General features: G+C 41.0%; 1 protein-coding gene across 2 annotated transcripts in view; it reads left to right on the top strand.

Moving 5' to 3' along the window:
- The first annotated feature begins 1 nt into the window (after position 1).
- MED15 (mediator complex subunit 15) overlaps positions 2 to 19,584 on the top strand; it is a 26,066-nt gene continuing 6,483 nt past the window's right edge. Inside the window, exons 1-9 of one of the 2 annotated variants that reach the window (XM_048322478.1) lie at positions 2 to 144; positions 5,029 to 5,116; positions 6,299 to 6,350; positions 6,769 to 6,798; positions 7,994 to 8,209; positions 8,734 to 8,993; positions 9,783 to 10,142; positions 11,212 to 11,301; positions 15,990 to 16,109. In XM_048322478.1, the coding sequence (XP_048178435.1) occupies positions 77 to 144; positions 5,029 to 5,116; positions 6,299 to 6,350; positions 6,769 to 6,798; positions 7,994 to 8,209; positions 8,734 to 8,993; positions 9,783 to 10,142; positions 11,212 to 11,301; positions 15,990 to 16,109 (1,284 nt within the window). In that variant the 5' untranslated portion in view covers positions 2 to 76. Of the gene's footprint in view, positions 145 to 5,028; positions 5,117 to 6,298; positions 6,351 to 6,768; positions 6,799 to 7,993; positions 8,210 to 8,733; positions 8,994 to 9,773; positions 10,143 to 11,211; positions 11,302 to 15,989; positions 16,110 to 19,584 lie in introns of both variants that reach the window. The other variant, XM_048322479.1, reaches the window with a different exon arrangement.

Here is a 19,584-nt window from a genome sequence, read left to right as displayed (position 1 = left end):
CGGTTCCGCGGCGGAGGCCCGGGGGAGCGGCGGGGAGGCGGCGGCGGCGGCGGCGGCGCTGCTCCCGGTGGCTGCGATGGACGTGACCGGGCCCGAGACTGACTGGCGCAGCGCCAACTTCCGCCAGAAGCTCGTCAGCCAGATGTGAGTGAGAGCCGCGGGCTCGGTGCTGGGTAGGCCGCGCGGGGGCCTCGGCTCCTGCCAGAGAGGCTTGAGCGGCTCCTGCCGCCCCCGGGGCCGCCCGCGGGGCTGTGTCTCGCCCCGTGTCCGCTCCTCTGCAAGGCTTTCCGGCCCTCCACTGGCTGGCTGGGTTCCTGCCCGGTCCCCGGTGTTTCCTCTCCCACGGGCCCTCTCGCTAGGGTACCTCGTTATCAGGATTTGCTCAGACCCTGTGCGGGGGTAACCGTGAATGGTCTTTGACTTAATTTTTCCGATCCTCTTTCTCTTTCACTTTTCTCTTCCCCAGCAATACCGACTTCCTTCCCTGCTTGACACCGTCTGCTTTAGGGCTTTGATTTTGGCAGCGTCCATGATGTTGTGAAATTTGGCATATTCAGCCCCATGAAAATCACTGTTACGGGCTTGCTCTGACTTTTGGGGGCAAATATGAAGTAAAAATGCTGGTGATTTAATGGGAAGTTCAACTTGTTGCCTTTTCAGTTGTCCTTTGTTAAACAACTGCTTTCCTTGAATTCCTTTGCTGCTCTGCAGCTTTTTCTATTTTTTTGGAAGGCTCTTCTACCCTATACAAGGTGGTGAGCACAGAAGTGAAAGCGATGTTCATTGTTCCTAAAGTAAGGTTGAAGTGCTAATTCATGTATACTTGGAAAGTTTGACGTTCCTTTGTTGATTATAACAGTCAATATCTAAAACTGGACTGTCTTTGTTTTATAACATGTAAGTAGTTTGACTGTTTGTGGGTTTACTATAATTAGGTGCTGTTTCAGAATTAAACAGTGACAGTGTTCACTGAAGAAGTATGATAATGTGTATCTGTCAAAGCTATGTAGACTTTCTTGGTGCTCACAACTGATGTTTCACTTTCTAAACTTTCTGTAAAGTCATTAATCTTGTTAGATTAATCCCTTACTTCTCCTACTCTTCTACTGCTTCATCAAAACAAGCAAACAGAAGTGCCCTTGAATGCTGTGTAACTTTGAGGAAATAAACACGAGTAAGCACATACAAACCTAACACAATAAAACTGGGTTTGTATTTGCCCTGCAAACAGTAATGTTTTTCTCTGAGCTGCAAACAATGCTCATAAATGTTTCAATGCAAGTGTACAACAAGGGATTAAAAAGTTACTACTACTGATCAAAAAATCTTTAATGTTAATGCATGTGAAGAGATGACAGTAATCCTAAACTTTTAGTAAATGCCTTCTATTTATTTTCTTTTACATAAGTGCACAGATGTCTCTGTATGATTCATGTGCTTTTTATTACAGATGTAGTGACAGTCTTTTTTTTTGTCACTTCGTTGCACTCCATCCAGTTTTGCAGTATGGATCAGATGTTTGCATTCATTAAAAAGCAAGCAAAACTGTTACTGGGATGACTGGGATGAGTTGTTACAGTGACTGCACAAGATTTTTTTAAGCAATTACTGTGTGTTAGATATCTGAGAACAGCCTGGCCTGGTTTCATGTGGCACTTGGAATAAGATGAAGCTAGCCAGAAGTAGAGTTTGTTGAATGAGAAATAAAAGCAATACATTGGCTAAAAAAACTTCACCTCTCTACGCAACAAGTTTGTATTTCTTTCCAGAAGCTCCCAGTTTTGTCATTAGAAGCTGACATAGTAAGTGGAAGAGGGAGGTAATTAAATATCTGGTGAATTGTCTGAAAGTTTTTGTAAGTTGTGGGAAGGTTGTTCCTAGCAGTTATGAAAATACAGTCTTCAATGTATGTATGTCTTCCAGTTCATCCTGCAACTAAGAAGTGATATTTGTCAAGATAAATTTTTAACACTTGGTCTTGAACATTAAAAGCATGAAACCATTCACATAATTCATTTTGAGTGCATCTTTATATGCTGGATATAGATGTCTCAATTTATTGCAATTTTATACTTGGGTTTTCATTACAATACTGAGTTTAAATTTTCTGGGTTTTGGCTTTGTTTTTCAAGAGTGACATTTTGTGAGTGAACATTTCAATGTGGACAGTGGGTATCCTGAGGATATGTGGTCCATGTGTGTGATTCGGTTATGGGCATTTGAGAGAATAGTGCTCTTCATGTCCTAAGAAGCCTCCTCCAGTATTAGATTCTGTGTGACTGCAGGCCTAAGCAAGACTTCCATACTGTTGCAAGATTGAGGAAGCCTGAGCTCAGATGACTGAGGCTGAGAAGCAGCTTTGGCTTCTCCCAGCATGTTGCAGGAGTCAGCAGTGATGTAGGAGTGTGGATATACACTTCTGCTTGCAGGGCACCACTTTATTCTGGCCCTTACAGAGAGCTGGTACATACTGGTACCTTGGGAGTCTCCTTTCTAAAGGCCTTTTTTCCTTCATATGTTTTTGAATGTTGGTATTGCCTGAAGGACAGATCTGATGTGGGTTGTAAACTCAGTCTGTGGTTGTGTAGGGCTCCTGCCCTGAGCTGCTTCTAGGCTGTGTTAGAAGGGAATTGTGTTGAGTGTAGGATCGGGATGTAACTCAAGTTGTGGGATGGTCCATGACTTCATGTGGTGTTGGCTGTGAAACTCCTTGTCCTCTTGTTCCGCTCTAACAACTGATTCATGGAGTCATGGTGTGGACTCCGTAGAGAGCTGGGGTAGTTTTGAAGGAGAACTTGTTCTGCAAGATTTCTTGATTAGACCAGCTAGCCTGAGTGAGAGTTGCACATATTTGGGCTGGAAACAAGCTTCTTGAGAATGGAGGGGGAACTCCTGAAGCTGGTGTTGGTGTTGAATACTTTGTGGTGTGAAACCACAACTCTGAGTGTTCTGCATGAAATCAGGGCAGATTTTTAGTACACATCTAATACACATTTACTGAGTGCTTATAAGGCAGATGAAGTGAATTGGCTGGTGCCATCTACTTCCCAAAGTTTTGTAGAGTTGGATGTTCTGCAGGGAATGTTATTTGATATCCTTAGCTCTGTGCTAAGGTTATGACTCTTTTTAAACTGACTTTCCTAGTCTTTTAATGTAACTATTTTTATGTTGATTGCAGTTAAATATGTGACCAAGGAACAAGTTGTGTGTTTTTGTTTGTTCCTAGTCTAAACCTTTATTGGAATGCTAACAGATAGGACACGGAGAGCTTGGAGTGGCACTTTCAGTAATGCAGATGTAGTCATGATAATACATCCTTCATATTCTATAATGTCAAGAGGAAATGGTAGATACATATAAAAGCAGACAATTTCTTTGCTGTGGATTTTTTTCTGAGTTCCTGATACCACATCAATCACTGTCTCTATCACATCCACTAAGTACTACTTACGTGTTGCTTTCTTCTTTACTTGTCTCTGTGCAATCTTTGTCTTCTCTTTGTCTGCTCAGTTTTCAGCACTCTCAGCATGAAAGAGACAAAATACATTGTCTGTGTATTGGGACTGAAAAGCTAAGGAGGATTCAGAGTAGTGTGGATTTAGAGGCAGCCTTTCCAAAAGGGAAAGTGTTAAAAAAAGGACTTGTTAATAAAGAATTGGATATAGCTTCTTCCTCCACAGCAGAGCTCCTTTATGAGCAGTTCACTTTAAGGCTTGTTTGCCCATGGAGGAATAGTTACTCTGCATTATGTTCAGACTTTGCTTCAGTTTAAGTAACCTTCATACATAAGTAGCATTATTTTAGTGGCTGCCAGACCCCACAAACAGCTTCCCATGAGAGCCTTACAGCAGGTACAATGTTCCACTGTGTTCTGTGTTCAAGACTGCAGCAGTTTAGCTGTAAGCTACTGGTTTGCCAGGTAAGAGTGTGAGTTGTGGCAGCCTAAGTTCCTGCATCTGTAGCATCTGCTCTTCTCTTCTGTGACTGTCATTGAGTTAATTCAGAAAGCTGAGCTGGTTTACTTCTTGTGCAAGTACCATTCCTGCTGCATGGGAGGTGGTAGAAATTCAGGGGAAAGAAAACAGTAGCGTCTCTTCAGAGTGGCTGAAACTTTTAGGGCCAGTGCCCTAACGTGTATTTAGTAGGGTAGCTGCTCATGCGGTGGGAGTCAAGGAGAAATACTTTCTGATATGTTAATTACAAAGTGAAAGTATTTCCTGATCTCTTGTTTGTGGAATTTAGACTGTAACTGCTAGGCTGCTTTAAAAAAGAACAGGTTTTGCAGGGAAGTTTCTGATAATGACAGTGCCTAGAGGATTTGAATAGGGCTTCACCTAGCTGAACTCCTTGTTTAAGGATGTCTTTCTTTGCATGATCCATAGTCAAATTGGTTGCTGCTCTTTGATGTACTGAGAATGCCCCTTCTTTTCCACTCATGTCCCATCCCACCCTGCCCATTGCTGCACCTCTGCCCTTCTCTTTCCCTAATCAATGCTCCCACTCATTATCCTCACTCACTGGTTAAACATCTGTGCCTTTAGGGAACGTTTTTTGGTTTGTTTTGTTTTTCCACCTTATGTTTAGAGAATTCTTTTGGAAAATCCTGATGCTAGGAAGATCAATCTCATTGTTTGCCAAACAGGGATTACATTAATCATGTCATACAGCTTTCCTCAAATAAACAAGTCCTTGTATTTTGTCAAAATAATACATCAGGCAGTAAAATAATGACTTGTTTAGCAGTTGGTCTTGAATTTCTGCAAAGAATATTTGTGTTGCCTTTTAGAAATTAGTTGGCTTTTTTCTCCGTTATTTGAAGAAACTTTAAAGGGTGGCAATTTTAAGTAATACGTGGTGGTGGTTTGGTTTGGGGCTTTTTTTTGTGATGGGTGTTTGGGTTTTTTGTTTGTTTTTAATCTATAAATTAGAGAGGAGTAAAAAGCTGTTTTAAGACCTTTCTAACTATAGAAAGTATTTTGTGATGCCCTCAATTAATACCCAGCCTTGTTTTTTCCTCTTTTTTTTCAGCGATGAAGCTATGCGGAAAGCTGGTGTTGCCCATAATAAATCTAGCAAAGATATGGAGAGCCATGTGTTTATGAAGGCCAAAACAAGGGTAAAGCATCTCTATTTGCTTCCAGAAGTTATTGGGTGTCAAAAGAAGTTTGGAACAAATTGCAGAAATAGCAAAGCCAGTGCACTTAAGAATACAGAGTTATTTGAAATTTTGATTTATGTGTGCTGCTTCTTTTACCTTGAGGGGAAGTGAGGAGTTCTGCATCCAATAGATGCATCAAACTGGACTTAGTGCAAGACAGCTTTACTGATGCTGCAGTGTTTCATGCATATATGGAACCACAGTTTTCTTACCTGAATATTTGTGTGTAGTGAATTGCATAGAATTTCCTTTATCTACAATGTAGCACCATTCCAGTTTGGTGGTCAGAAAAACATAGGATATCAATGAAAAGGCTCTGTCAAGAGTAACCCCAAGGGAAGAGCCGTGATCTCTGTGAAAGTCTGGCTATAATGTACAATTCTGCACTCTATCAAATCATAAACTTCTTCCCTGGAGCTGTGTTATGAGAAATTGGATGCTGTTGCTGTCTCCAAACAAGCCATGTTTGAAATAGAACTTGTCTTGGTGAAAATGTTAAAATGCTGATGTCACAAATCTGCACCTGCTGTTGGCATCCTGCCTGGTAAGTTGTTGTTTCATAGGCAGGAAGGCTGTCTTAGCCCTCTGCAGCTTCCTACACATTAAGAAGCACACTAAGAAAATATTTTGAAGAATATTTGTCTTTTCATTCTGACATTTCTATCATGTTAGTTTTCCAAGTTATTAATTTACTTGTATTTGTAATATGAACTTAGCTTTAAAAAAAGTTATTGTAGTATGAATATGACATAATTCAAGGACTAAAATAATTCAGTGTGCCAAGTGAGCAGGTTCTATCCTTATAAAATGGAATTACAGTGGATAAGAAGTGGAAAATGAATGTTGGTTTATAATGTTTGCATATTGGGATCCTGTTAGTGTGGCTGTCAGGGAGGTTCTTTCCTGTGAATTTTGTGGTTTCTTGGCATTCTTGTACCATCAACCACAATGACGTATTAGTAAAAATATTCCTAGTTAATAAACAGACTGTTTCTTGGAAGTGAACTGTTCTGAAAAGCCCACACACATTGTAAAGTAAAATCCAGTATGTTGAGGAAGAATACTGAAGAACCAGAAAGTATGTTATATGGTTATTCTGTTTTCATTTCTTATGCTAAAATACCTGTTTTTCACCTCTAGGAGGAATATCTTTCTCTTGTGGCCAGACTTATTATCCATTTCCGAGATATTCGTAAGTAATTTTTTAGTTTAAAAAAAAAAGTAAATTTTAGGGCTTCTGTGTGTGATTCTGCATGTGATTCTTAACAGGTTGCTTTAAAAATCTTCCTGTAGTATGCATGCCTAATTTCTAAATACTGTTTCTTTCACACATCATTTAGAATTGAAAAGTATTTGAGAAATTCTTTAAACTTGCTACGTTTCCTCCTTCCTAATTTTTCCTGTGTCTTTGCCTTCTTTCCATTTTTTGTATAGCATTTTGATTCAATTAAAATTGGCTTAGGTTAATGTATTTTATTAGCATTACAGTAGATAGTGGGTTTTTAAAAATTTTTTAAATTACAATGTGAATATATTTCTTGTAGAGAGTATATCCAAAGGGTCAATGTGACAATACTAGTGAAGATGATTAATTGTTTTTTTCCTTGCAGACAACAAGAAATCTCAAGCCTCAGTCAGTGGTAAGAGTTCCTTTTTTGTTGTTGTTTTTTTCCTTCCCCCATACTCTCCATTTCTAAATAGAGCAGCTTAGAAATCAGGGCTGTGGTGTACTAAGAATAAAGCATCTGTGTATTCCCTTGCTGGGGTATTAAATGCTGCTGGAGTAAAGGAAGGGTAGCATGATAGTCTTGGAGTTGTTCAGTGGTGAAGGTGACATGCTTGGACAGTGCTTTGGATGTAACACAGCAGACTTGTTTGTTTCCCTGTTTGTACTTTTGTTAGCTCACAACACAAAGATTCATGAAAGCAAAAGAGTGGTTGAAAATAATCTCCTGCTGAGCAGCCCAGGTTCCTGCCTGTTGCCAGCTTTGGCTTCCTCAGGTGTTGCATCAGAGGCAGAAGCATTTGCGGGGTATATGTGCTGTGCCATTTGGTGGAGCTTAGATCTGATCCTGGCTTCCTCCTCTGTGCTAATTCTCAGTACATTGCATGCTAGGGACATAGTATGGTCCTGTATTTTAGTCCTTCTGTAGGACGAATATGCAGTCTGTGATTGATTAACATGCAGTCTAGACTGCTGGAAATTATTTTATAAGTATTCTTAAGAAAGAGGTGGTGTGTGTTCTGTACCTGGTTAATATTGCTTCTGCACCCTGTGTTTTGACCTCTTGAATTGTCTTTCTCTCTTTAACTTCACTTTTATGTGTGCCCAGAATTCAGATTATGAAATCTGTCTTGAAAGGCACTGAATTTATTCAGTGCATAAGAACAGTGATGTTAGAAGGGAACTGTATAGCAAAGTACATCCTCTGGTCTGAGCATTGCTTCTCTGACTTAAGGAGGAAGATCCACAGTGGGACTCTCTTGATTTTTGAGGTTCAAAACTGCATGTCTTTAAGGAGTTTTGTTGGCAGCTTGTTTTGACTTGTGTATAAATTTGGAGGTGGCTAGTAAGTTCCTTTTCTCTAATGTATTTAAAATCTGTGTGGAACTTCACGACACTGGAGCACTTAAAATCATCTCTATTTACAGAGAGGCAAAGATGTGCTGGAAGCCTCTTGCCTCACAGGCAGGGCAGCGAATCTTAGTTTGTCAGGGTATTGGACCTACTCATGGTCTGAAGTTGCCAGATCAGAGAGTGGATGATGGAGAGCAGAGGATTTTGGAAAAGTGATTGCATGGCTGGCTGCATATCAGTATCTCTTTTCTTTGTAGATCCGATGAATGCCCTGCAGAATCTAACTGGGGGTCCCACAGCAGGGGCGCCTGGGATGGGCATGGCTTCCCGAGCTCAAGGAGCACCAATGAGTGGGATGACAGGCCTTGGTCCAATGGCACAGCAGATGAGTCTCCCAGGGCAGCAGCAGCCTCCTGGAACCTCAGGAATGGCCCCTCATGGCATGCCTGGTGTCTCTACAGCTACTCAGCAGAGTAAGTGTTCAGTTTGCTTCAGCCACTGAAATTGTTAGATCAGCTTTTCAGTAATAAGTCCTTTCCTTAAGGAAAAGGTGCTGAAGAGATGTCACACTTCTGGCTAAATCAGCCAAGTGAACTGCAGAAGGAATTGATTTTAAGTACTGCTACCTAATTGGATAAATGTCTTCCTTAGTATAGTGAGCAACAGTGTAGCCGTCGTATGAGCAAATTCTTCTTTCATCCTGTCAGCTTCAGAACACTGTTTTTGTAGAGCTCACCTGTGTTTTCCATGGTATGGTGCTTCCTGCTGGTGACCTTGGTGGACATTTCCTCCTGCACATTTTTACTTTCTTTACTAGGTTGCTGACTCAGTGGAGGCAGAGTGAATTAGAAGTTGGTAGTACAAAGTGTAATTAATTCTGCTGTTAATGTGCCTCATCCATTTGAGGAAGCAAAAGTATATACTGCTAATGAAGGACATTAATTAATCTCACATTGTTTGGGTATCATGTTTTAAGTACAGTCTATCTTCTCTGTAGCCCAACTTCAGCTTCAGCAGATAGCTCAGCAGCAACAGCAGCAGCAATTCCAGCAGCAGCAGGTGGCTCTGCAGCAGCAGCAGCAGTTCCAGGCCCAGCAGTCAGCCATGCAGCAGCAGTTCCAGGTCCAGCAGCAGCAGGCAGCGGCTGCTGCGGTGGCCCAGCAGCAGCAGCAGCAACAGCAGCAGTTGCAGGCTGTCCAGCAGCAGCAGCAGCACATGCTGAAACTGCAGATGCAGCAGCAGCAAAACCAACAGCAGGTGATGACAAACAGCTACAATGGCAAATGTGGTGATTGGTTACTTGTCAAGTGAGGCTTGGCTTGTGTGGAAATATCAGCTCTGCCTGTTACTAACACATTTCCACTTTAGGGTAGGGCTTCAGGTTAGACTGGCAAGTTAATTGACAGCAATATATTACATGCTAGGGGAAAGGTTTTACAGATGTTTTGTTTCTTTCTTCCATCATAGCAATAGGGAATTAAAATCTCTGTCTCTTTCTTTTTATAAATGTCAGGATTGTCTTTCATTCTGACACAAATAGGTGGGAGAGAACAGCACTTGAATTACTCTAGCAAAAGTGGCTGTTTTGTCATTGTGTGGATAACAGGTTGCCACTTAAAAAAATGTGTGCGGAGCACATAATATATGTACGCATGTGTATATATACATACATCATCCTTAGGCACAAAAGCAGATGAGGAAACTTCAGCTGTCATATTCTTGCACAGTTTTTGGTAAGGGGTGATTACATTTGAAAAACTGTATCTGAGCCCATTTGTACAGGAGAAGCTGATGGACTTCACCTTTGCTTTTAAAAGTTACAGGAAAGCTTGTAATGTGGAAATACAAGCTATAGCACCATTTAGGGCTGAGATATATGAAGGATGAGTGGATAAAAAGGTTTAAACCCTTTGGGTTTAAAACATCAATCTGATGTATTAGGATTCTGTTTACTTTTGGTTTATGCTATAAAAGTACGTCTGCTGTCACATTGCTGGAAGCTTTATCATGCTGGCTTTTCCTGCTTTTCAGATGCAGCAGCAGCAGCAGCAGCAACAGCTCCAGCGGATTGCTCAAATGCAGCAGCTGCAGGCAGCACAGGTCATGCAGGCGCAGCAGCAGCAACAGCAGCAGCAGCAACAGCAGCAACAAATACCACAACAACAGATACAGCAGCAGCCACCTCAACAAGTCATGCAACAGCAGATGCAACAGATACAACAGCAGCAACAGCAGCAGCAGCAACAACAGCAACAACAAGTTGCTCAGGCACAACAGTCTCAACTTCCACCACAATCCCAGCCTCAACCCCAGCCCATGGTATCTCAACCACAGGCAATCTCAGGACAAATTCCCGGTCAGGTTATGCCTGTTACCCTTACGCCACAGCAGTTAAAAGCTATGCAGGTAAGGGCTAGTGACCAGCTGATTGTTGATTTGTTATGATCATCTAGAGAAATAAAAAATATATCCGACTTTTGCTAATAATGAAATAGGAAAACCATAACTTGTTAAGAGCTCTGCAGTTAGCAAGTTATGAATACAGGGTGTTTAAAGGTTTATATCTGGGCCTGCCAGTACAGAGCAGTTTTGTAACTAAGAGTAGGAGTTTTGGAAATCTGTGAAAACCATTCATGCAACTAATATTTAAAACTAATTTCTTGTCTCACTCTTGAATGGACAAGTGAAAAAAAGAGAAAGAAACATACTCTGGTTAAAGAAAAATTATCTCAGTGCTGTTTGCTTTTCTACAACGTGAGCAAGTACTTTGAAGTGTTCTAGACTGCAGCCAGTGTTATCTCTCTACCATGCTGGCTTTGCTTCTGCTGCCATGTTGGGAGGTTTTGGTCACAGTTTAATATGCTGGTTGTTCCTGCCTTGAAGAGAAGGTGGGTAAGACAGTCGTTTTACTCTGTTGAATCTCTTGCCTGGTAGTCCTCTTAGTGGTGCAGCTTTTTGAAGGGTTACGGTCATTTTTACCTGGGCTCCATAGGTTGCGGTTGAACCGAAGCTCAGACCTGCTTTTCTTCGGGCCTTGCTGGGGGGGAGTGGAGTGTCAGCCACACATCAGAAATGGATGAGTTGATACCTCCACTTTGTGCTCCTATCAGCTAAGCTAGGAGTAGTTAAATGTCATGATTGTCACACTGACAGATGTAATGAATGTATAAACATTTGAAATGCTGGTCAACTTTTTGCCAGAAAGTTAAGTATCTATTATTGTATATAAGACCTGGTAGTACAGGTAAGAAGTTGCAAGAAGTTGTTGAATTGGGTGTGCAGTCTGTGGGAAAACTATTCTAAATGTTTTAAACATGGGAACTTGTTTTCACAAAAAATCTCAAGAACTTTAGTTTGTGAGGCTGGTCTTGTCTCCATACCCTTTTTAATGAGCATAGTCAATGCAGTTGAAACAGAAGTGTCATACCCTACTCAGGTATGTATGTTTACTTTGGTTTTTGTTCTCCTACTCAAGGTAAGAGCTCAGCTGGTCCAGCAGCAGCAGCAGGCAGCAGCAGTGCAAGCAGCTCAGGCCCAAGCTGCTCAGATGGGAGCTTCAGGGCAGGTAAGGGCCCAGGGGCCGGTATCACAGGTCACAGGCCTGTGGCAAGTGCATGCTAGAGATGAGCATGGAGTTGGGTTTCTGGTGGTTTCCGACGAGGGGTTTGACATCGGTCATCCCCTGTATAAAGGGGATATGGTCTTCTATGCTGTTTCTCCTTTGCCTGGAGTCAGAGGCAGGATTTCATTGACAACCTCTCTGTGCATGCTCTCTGTCCCAAGTAGGTACGAGTGTTGCCTGTACTGACACAGGAATGCACATGAGTAAGACGGTCTCCTGTGGGCACACTACAAGTCTGACTGTTGGTACCTGGAGTGTATCACCTCTTCTTTCATTAAACTTTCTTAGGTGACTGCTTTGTTGTGTAAACTGATTTCTGTACTGTGAATCTTTGCCTGCTATCTTATGTGATTTACCTTCCATCTTCATGTATTGACTATAAAAAAAAAAATAGTATAGACAATGAAATCTCTCTGCACTCCTCTTTCAGTCCTTTCATCTTTCATTCTTCTTCTGAGTGAAATGGGCAGTAGATCTAGATTGCTCTTGTTCTGGATGTGAATTGTGAAGAACAAATGGCGTGTGTCACAAGTGCAGAGTTACACTTAAAAAAAAAGTGCTGGGTGAAAGCTTGTTGTCTAACACGGTTTTTTTAATCCTGCAATACACTTGCAGCCCCAGTGGTTGTTTCTTGATGTGTGTCTGGTATGAAGGAGACATGGGGAAAAAAATGGGAATGGCTTGAACTGAACCTCTGATCCCATTTTCCACAAGAATATGAAAGTCTTTTGTGGCTTACCTCTGTAGTGTTTCATATTGAGGCATTTTACAGACATGGGTAAGTACAAATATCACTACTTTGTAGATGAAGAGAGAGGCAGACAGATAAAATGAGCTGACTAGGTTTAATGGCAGAATTTTTTTTGTATACCCAGACATTCCATGTTTTTCAAGCACCATTTTCCGTTCAGTGTACAAGTAATTGTATAGATTCAGTAAGAAGCTTTTTATATGGACTATGATAGCAATTGCTTCTTCAATGTACAGACTTGTATCAGGGAGGGTATCTTTAGCATGGTAACTCTCATGTGGCCCATGTCCTTGTTGGTGTGGCCAAGTTCTGTTTCTGAATTGGTCCTTTGGCTTGTGTCAATGTAACACAGGATGTAAAAGCTGAGCAGCGGTAAGTACAGTTGGGACAGTACTGGCAGCAATGCAGAATTCTCTTCCTACAGTTGAAATGTGAATTAAAACTTGCTTGTTTCTTAAATAATTTCCAGGTGGGAGCTTAGGGGACTGGAAGGAGATACTGACTTTTTTCCTTGTTACTAACTCTAATGGTGCTCTTTTCAACTCTGAAGCAGATGGATTGTGTTTATGTAGAGTCAACTTGATTCTTGCCCTGTTTAGTGACTTCATGTGCCAGTGGCTTAACAGCATAGCACATTTGAAAAGCTTTGGGTGATGGTTGACAGCGAGTTTCGTATTGCAGCTTTATTCAGTCCTGTGTAGTAAACTTGGGGATTGCTCTCTGTCTACCACATACGGAGTTTGGAGTATTCCACATATGGGCTTTACTCCATTTATGTTGATGCCATTGCAATATGAGTCTACTAAAATTCACTTACTACTATGAAGTCCAGTAACTAAATGGGTTTCTTGTACTTGTCTAAATGTTTTCTGTATATAGTAGTTTTAAGATTGTGGCTGTATGTAATATTCAATGCAGCTTCAGCATTGAGAGTGTATAAGGATTTTCTTTAATTTATAAGAAGTCTCTTTTTAAGACTAGATATTTGCTTTGTATTTAGTACATTTTTCAGTAGCATCAGCATTTTTTATAATTCTGCCTTGATTTCTTTATTTGGTTCAAGGAAGCTTTTTTAATAAACAAATCCTATCCCAGTCTTTGCTTGTTACATTTAAACTTAGTCTTTAAGGGCTTTCAAACTGGGAATTTTGCTTGCTATGTCTGCATTTTTTCTTTCCCATAAAGTTTCTGTAAATCCTTTGTACATAAAAGTCTCGGATTTAAATGTGGATTCATGTGAGTTTTGAAGTTCTTCTCTGAAGTTATAAAGACACCACACAGGTCAATGTTATCCTGCTTGGGTGTCTCATCCTTGTGAGCCTGTAACTCACAGGGAAGCTGATAGCAGTAGTGTCCTAGCAACCAGGGAGCTATACGAAATGCTTGCAGCACCAAGGAAAAAAATCTGTAATCAACTGCAGTTAAGTATCAGTAAAGTTTAAGGCACTGTTCTGGTGCAATTCCTTCAGATGCTCAGAATGCAGAGTGGCTGTTGCTGTTTGAAAATCTGAGCTGCCTTTAGTGCAGTGGCAGTGGCACTGTACGTAGGTGTGCTCACCAGAAGCTGTGTATTTATGGAATGCTGAATGTTTGGATGTTAGATAAAAGAAAATTACAGGTTCTGGATTCTTATTGTTCTATTCCACTTCATTTTTATCAAATAATGGGGTTTGGAGCTTACTTTGGAGGGAGATCCTCTTCTTGCTCTCTGATTTATCTCAATTTACAGGGTCTGGAATTTTACCCCATAAGAATCAATTTCACTTGTGGAGGCAGATTTGTGTTCAGTTAAAATCTTTTTCAAAAGTACTTAAACATTTCTGGCTGTGTTCTTGTTTTGTAAGAGTAACTCCTTTATGGATATATTGCTTTGGAACCCCCTTTCTTGACTCCATTGTCAAAGGGTCACAGGTTTTGTAAATATAAATGAGCTGGAGACTGGGAAAAAATAGATTACTTTTGTTAAGAGAGTGGAATTGGTGTCATTTTATGTATGTATTTCCTTTCCAAAGCACACATTTCAAAAAATACAAAAAAAACCTAACCCAAAATTGTATGCTTGTGCACTTGTTTGACCAACCACAGTACTACAGACAGTTGGGAGCCTTTGAATTGGAGTTTGTCATGCTGGTTTCAGTGGTTTGCCAGACACTTAACCTGTGAATATTCTTCTAATTTCCTTTGCCTCAGTGGAAGTAATCTAAATCTTCACACTTTGGTGGTGTGGCTTCAGAAACATGGCCAAGATGGGACATGTGGGTCACCATAACATGCCTGGGATTCCACACGCTCCAGAGATCTGTGTGCATTCACGAGGGTCTAAGATGGGGTGATTGTGCCTGAAAGGATATTTTTTCTTCCACCCCCTAGCAATTTCCCCCTTTGTTTTGGTTTTGTTAGGGTTATGTTGCTTCACCAGCTCTCATATTGATACTGTAGCTCTTCACTGCACTTCGTAGCATTCACCTGTGCTTTGTGGCAGTGCTGGGTTGTTGTGTTTGCTCGTGGCGGCTGTTGCATGCTGTGTGTGCACGTGTGCATGTGTGTGTGATGTCTGAAGTGCTCTCATTTGTTTCCCTTTTGAAATCCTGTCTCTGACCATCCCTCTTTGCCTGGATGGAAAGGGACTGCGTTGCTCTGATGTTGTGAACTAACAGCTGTGCTGAATTTGACACTATTTTCTTTATCAGTTATTGCTTTCCTTTTTCAGTCTTGCTATGTTGTATTTAATTTTATTTATTTTTAACAATTGTAAGCACATGCATTCTTTGACTCTCTAGAGACATGTTGCTGGCTGCTTCAGTCCATTTACATAAACACCAAGCAGGAGTGCCTCATACCATTTACAGGAAGGAGACTACATTATCTCTTAGGTTAGTTAGGATTGTGTAGGCTCCTTGGTAACATGTAAGCTAGGAAAAACAGGTAGCCCAGAGAACTTAGTGTAGATCTTTGAAGTACCAAACAGAAGCTCTTTGACTGATAAGTGAATCTGCCAAAGCTACCTGAATACTACCTCAAAAATATGCTGATTTTGTTGTAAATTCTCAGTATGTGGTGTAATATCAAATTTTAAGTAACAGAGGGCTATACATATATATATGTGGCTTATGCAGGCTGATGGTTCTGAAAGGTACTTTTAGACACTGCAGAGCAGCATAGTCCTAATACTACTTTAAAATAGTAGTAGAGGAATAGGTATTTGTCAACATTATGGAAATTTAAAAGGTATATTTGACTTATTCTGTGGGTTGTAACAGGAAGGAAATAGATTTTTCAAACCTGGAGGTCCTTTTTGTTGTCTTTGGCATTGTTATACTGGCATAGGTTAGGCTGGTGTGAGATTTGCTCACTGTGGAGCATTGTACTGACAGTTGCTGTTGAACTGTCTGACAAAATGTCTTGTAATGGAGGGGGCATTTGCAAATACTGCTAAATCCTTGGAGTCCACAGTGGGGGAAAGCACATCAGAAACCTATGGCATTATAGAGCTTCTTATATGGAGCATTCTTGACAGCAATCTTAGAGTACTTACTTCCAAGAATTTTAGAACTTCAAGATGTCAGGAAAAATTTAGGAAAGGCCGCTCGTGGAAATGACGGGATACTCAACCCTTGGCCCACGGATCTGAGTCTGCATATCGGCTCTCTCAAGATACCAGGAACTCATTAGGTGCTCTCTGAAAACAGATAGGAGTACAAAAAGGAGTTTGATTTCCAAGCCAGCACGTTAGGTTAACCTTTAGAGAAAAGCTCACTAACCTTCCCTTCACGCTCCCCCCTCCCCTGTTCCCGGAGGTTGCATGTGCTTCTCATCCTGCCAGTGCACTGCATTTCTTGTTTTGCGATTACTTTTGTCTGTTGTCCCTCTGTCCTCAAAGATGATCACCGCACCTATGGCCCGAGGTGGGATGCAAATCAGACCACGGTTCCCGCCTACCACCGCTGTGTCTGCTACACCACCAAGCTCCATCCCCTTGGGCGGACAGCAAATGCCACAGGTATTTACTGGGACAAAGCACATTGTGTCAGGAATTGTGCAAAGCTTCACTGCCTGGGTCTGTAGCACTGCCTTTCAAGCAAGGGGACATTCACGATTGCATCTAACAGTGAACTTGCTGGTGTTACTCAGGGTGTTGGTCTGTTTAGGTTGTGGTTTTTTATGGATCATTTTTCATTTTAAGTAACAGGTTTTCTGAGAACTTGGGTTATCAAATAAAGCATTTTTTAAGTGGCATAGATCTTTATTTTAACATTTAAAACTTCTCCATGTTCAGAATTGATTCAAGTCTCAAATTAAAGGTCCATGCTCCATGAGTGTGCATTTCTGACTGTTGCAAGTCAGCACTGCAGTGTACCTGGCTGCGTTGTGTCCAGGGCCTTGCTTGGCTTATGTTCATGCTCTGTACAGGTGCTTCTTGCCTTATTAGTAAACCTGGCTTGTTTCAGTTTGAGCAGCTTCTTGGCATGATATCAGGGACACAGAAAAATTTGAGCTGTTCTTTTCTTTCATGGTTGTGTAGGAGGAACTGCCAGAAGGATTCCACTTGCACCTGCATCAGAGAAGAACCAGTGTAGGCAGGAAGGCAGCTCCTATCCAGCTGTGGCTGGAAAATGCATGAGGTCAGAGCACTTCATTTCTTCTCAGGAGTTTGCAAAGGTAGTGACAATGACCAGAAGGATTCTGCAGTCCTAGGCAAACACATCTGTTGTCACTTCTGGTTGAAGATGGATGGTCATTTCAATCCAGGACAGTGTGTATATGTTAACTGTCATAAACCTCAGGCATAGCTGTGGAGTCAGAGGGGAATTCGTGCTTTGGTCACTGTAGCCCTACTGTAGCACTGTAGTATATATACTGAGATAATCATCTCCCATTTGAAATATCCACAATATTTGAGGCTTTCCCATGGAGACTTAAATATTAATTTTGCTTATATTTAATATTTGACTCACAGCATGACTTCTCAAGACTCAAGCATTCAGTGCCATAGGGTGGTCTTTTAGCACTGTCATTGTTACTGAGGAGCTTTGATTTCTGACACCAAGTGAACTGGTCATCAGAAGTGTTTTCAGTGTCACGTCAAGGATTATGAAAGTGATGTAGAAGCCTGAACAACTGGTCAAAGCAGAAGAAGAAGAGAAATTTTTCATGAACGATGATTGGTGTGAAAATGTCTCCTGAGCAGGTGCTAGGATGGGTGAGTGAGTCATGGTTTACTGGTGGCCGGAAACATGTTTTGAAAGGCTGTCTGACCTGCCATGTACTTGACAGCTCTGGATCAGCATGAATCTCTAGTACTGTCTGCCAAAATATTTTGTTCAGGTTCTAGGTAGATTAGAAATTAGAAATGTTGTCTTTTACACCTCTTAATCTTGTAAAATGCTTAACTAATGTTGTCTGTTGTACATAACTTGCTTGTCATCAGAGTCCTTGCAGCTGGTCACAATAGGAGTGAAGGGCTGTAGCATATATGCGGTTATTAATCACTCATTTAAGAGCATGTCCTCTCCTTGACTATAGTATCAAAATCCATTAAGATGTGGTGATAGGTAGTTCAGGGTGTATTTTCTCTTTAGGAAAGAATCTTGGTATTGCACTGAAGAATGCTTTTCAACAGAAGGACCAGATGTGATATCAATACCTTGTGGCTATTTGTTTTTACCCCATATGACAAAACAGTCTGTCCTTTTTTTGTCACAAGACTCATTTGATTCTCCAGTGAGTTTATTTGTTTGGTTGGGGTTTTTTGCTTATTATAGTCTTTTCAAACAAAACAAATTGCTGATACGACATTGTATTCCACAATCACCTGGTGTTTTGATTTGAAAGAGAGTTAGAACTGAGAGCCCTTACCAGCCTTATCTCCTGACTGCTGTTCTGTGCCTGAGACTCAGCAAACTGGAGATAGAACTCATAGCTGGGTTTATCTTCCAGGACAGTGTGCTCTGAACACTAAGAGTAGCTTTGATTTAGTGGATGTAAATACAAACTTTTATCATGCAAGCCTAAATATCTTTTGGGCAAGACTTCAGAAAATTAGAGTATGGTGTCATGATCAGGTCACTGTAGAGTCACAGAGCAAATTCATACTCAGTGGGCTGTAGTAGCTGTCCATGGACATGTTTTTATGTGCAGAAATTCATATCCCTCAGTGAAAAAATATGTAGTTGCATTTCTTTGTATCTGTTGAAGATGCAAGGTATACAAATGATCAGTAACCATGGCTTAACTCTGGAGTTGAATGAGTTCAATGGAGTTAAAGCTCTGGAGAGGAGGGGTTTTTCTGTCTTTTGGGTTCATAGCAATTTTTGTGGTATGTTTGGTTGGTTGGTTGGGGTTTTTTAAGCCTTCTTTTTACTCAGAGTCAGCTGCAAAGAGCATTCCCTAGAAGTTGAAATTTCATGACATTGTTACAATCTTTAATCTGTGTCCTGCAAACAGTGTAGGAACCTAAACCTGAATTCATCTTTAAATCTGTTCTATAGAACAACTGAAATAATGTAGCAAATGAACTGCTGTCAAAGAAAACTAAGGCAGTAAGTTCAGAACTGCCCACTTATGAATGTTTTTGATAATGTCACAATTTTGCCTACTATCAGACATTGGCCTTTGCTGTTCTGAAATGAAGCTGGCAGAGAGCAAACCTGTTGCAAGAAGGAAATCTGTTTGCCTGTGCATGTATTTGAATGAGGAGGGGTAGTGCAAAAAAATTCAATTCATCCAGTGCTTATGTACACAGCAAATGCTGCATGTCCTTTTCGCTTTTCTGCAGCATTTGTAAATTAATGTAAATAATGTCCTTGGTGCCGAATTACACACAGAAACCTAAATCTGGCAAAAAAACGTAATGAAATCTCCTTCCCTCCTTCCCTCCTTCCCTCCTTCCCTCCCTCCATGTAAGTGTTCAGACATAATTGTGTGTGACCAACGTGAGACACTTAACAGGGGCCTGATGCTCAGGACATGATTAACCACTCCAAGCGGTCTTACTCTGACTTGATGAAAAATGGGTGGAGTATCCATATGGGTAAGTTCTAAATCACTCGCTGCCTAATAGCACATTAAATAGACTTGTGAAAAATCAGGGAATGCTTTTTGCAGTGTCCATCCCAGGTTCCTTCCAAACATGGTGAGCTGCCTGGTGTCAGAGGCAAACTGTGCTTTTCAATCTCAGAAATGCTTTTCCAGCTGTTGAGGAGAGACACGCTGTTAAAGAATCCACCTCCTTTGGAAAACAGTAAGCACAGGCTCAGTAGTTGTTGACTATGGAGAAAAGGAAGATATTGTAGCTGATTTATAACATCATTTCAGCCTCACTTGATCTAGGTATTACCTTTGTGGGAGAGATTGCAAAGGTACTGGGGTTATTGAAGATAGAAAAAAACCATCATAGTATGTCAGGCTGCATTTGATTTTAAACTATTCTGTAATGGATGATAAACTAGTATCTCCAAGCTTAGCAGTTTTGCACT

The sequence above is a fragment of the Corvus hawaiiensis genome, chromosome 18, assembly GCF_020740725.1.
Source record: "Corvus hawaiiensis isolate bCorHaw1 chromosome 18, bCorHaw1.pri.cur, whole genome shotgun sequence".
In the NCBI taxonomy this organism is placed as follows: Eukaryota; Metazoa; Chordata; class Aves; order Passeriformes; family Corvidae; genus Corvus; species Corvus hawaiiensis.
This window is presented reverse-complemented; position numbering and strand designations above follow the sequence as displayed.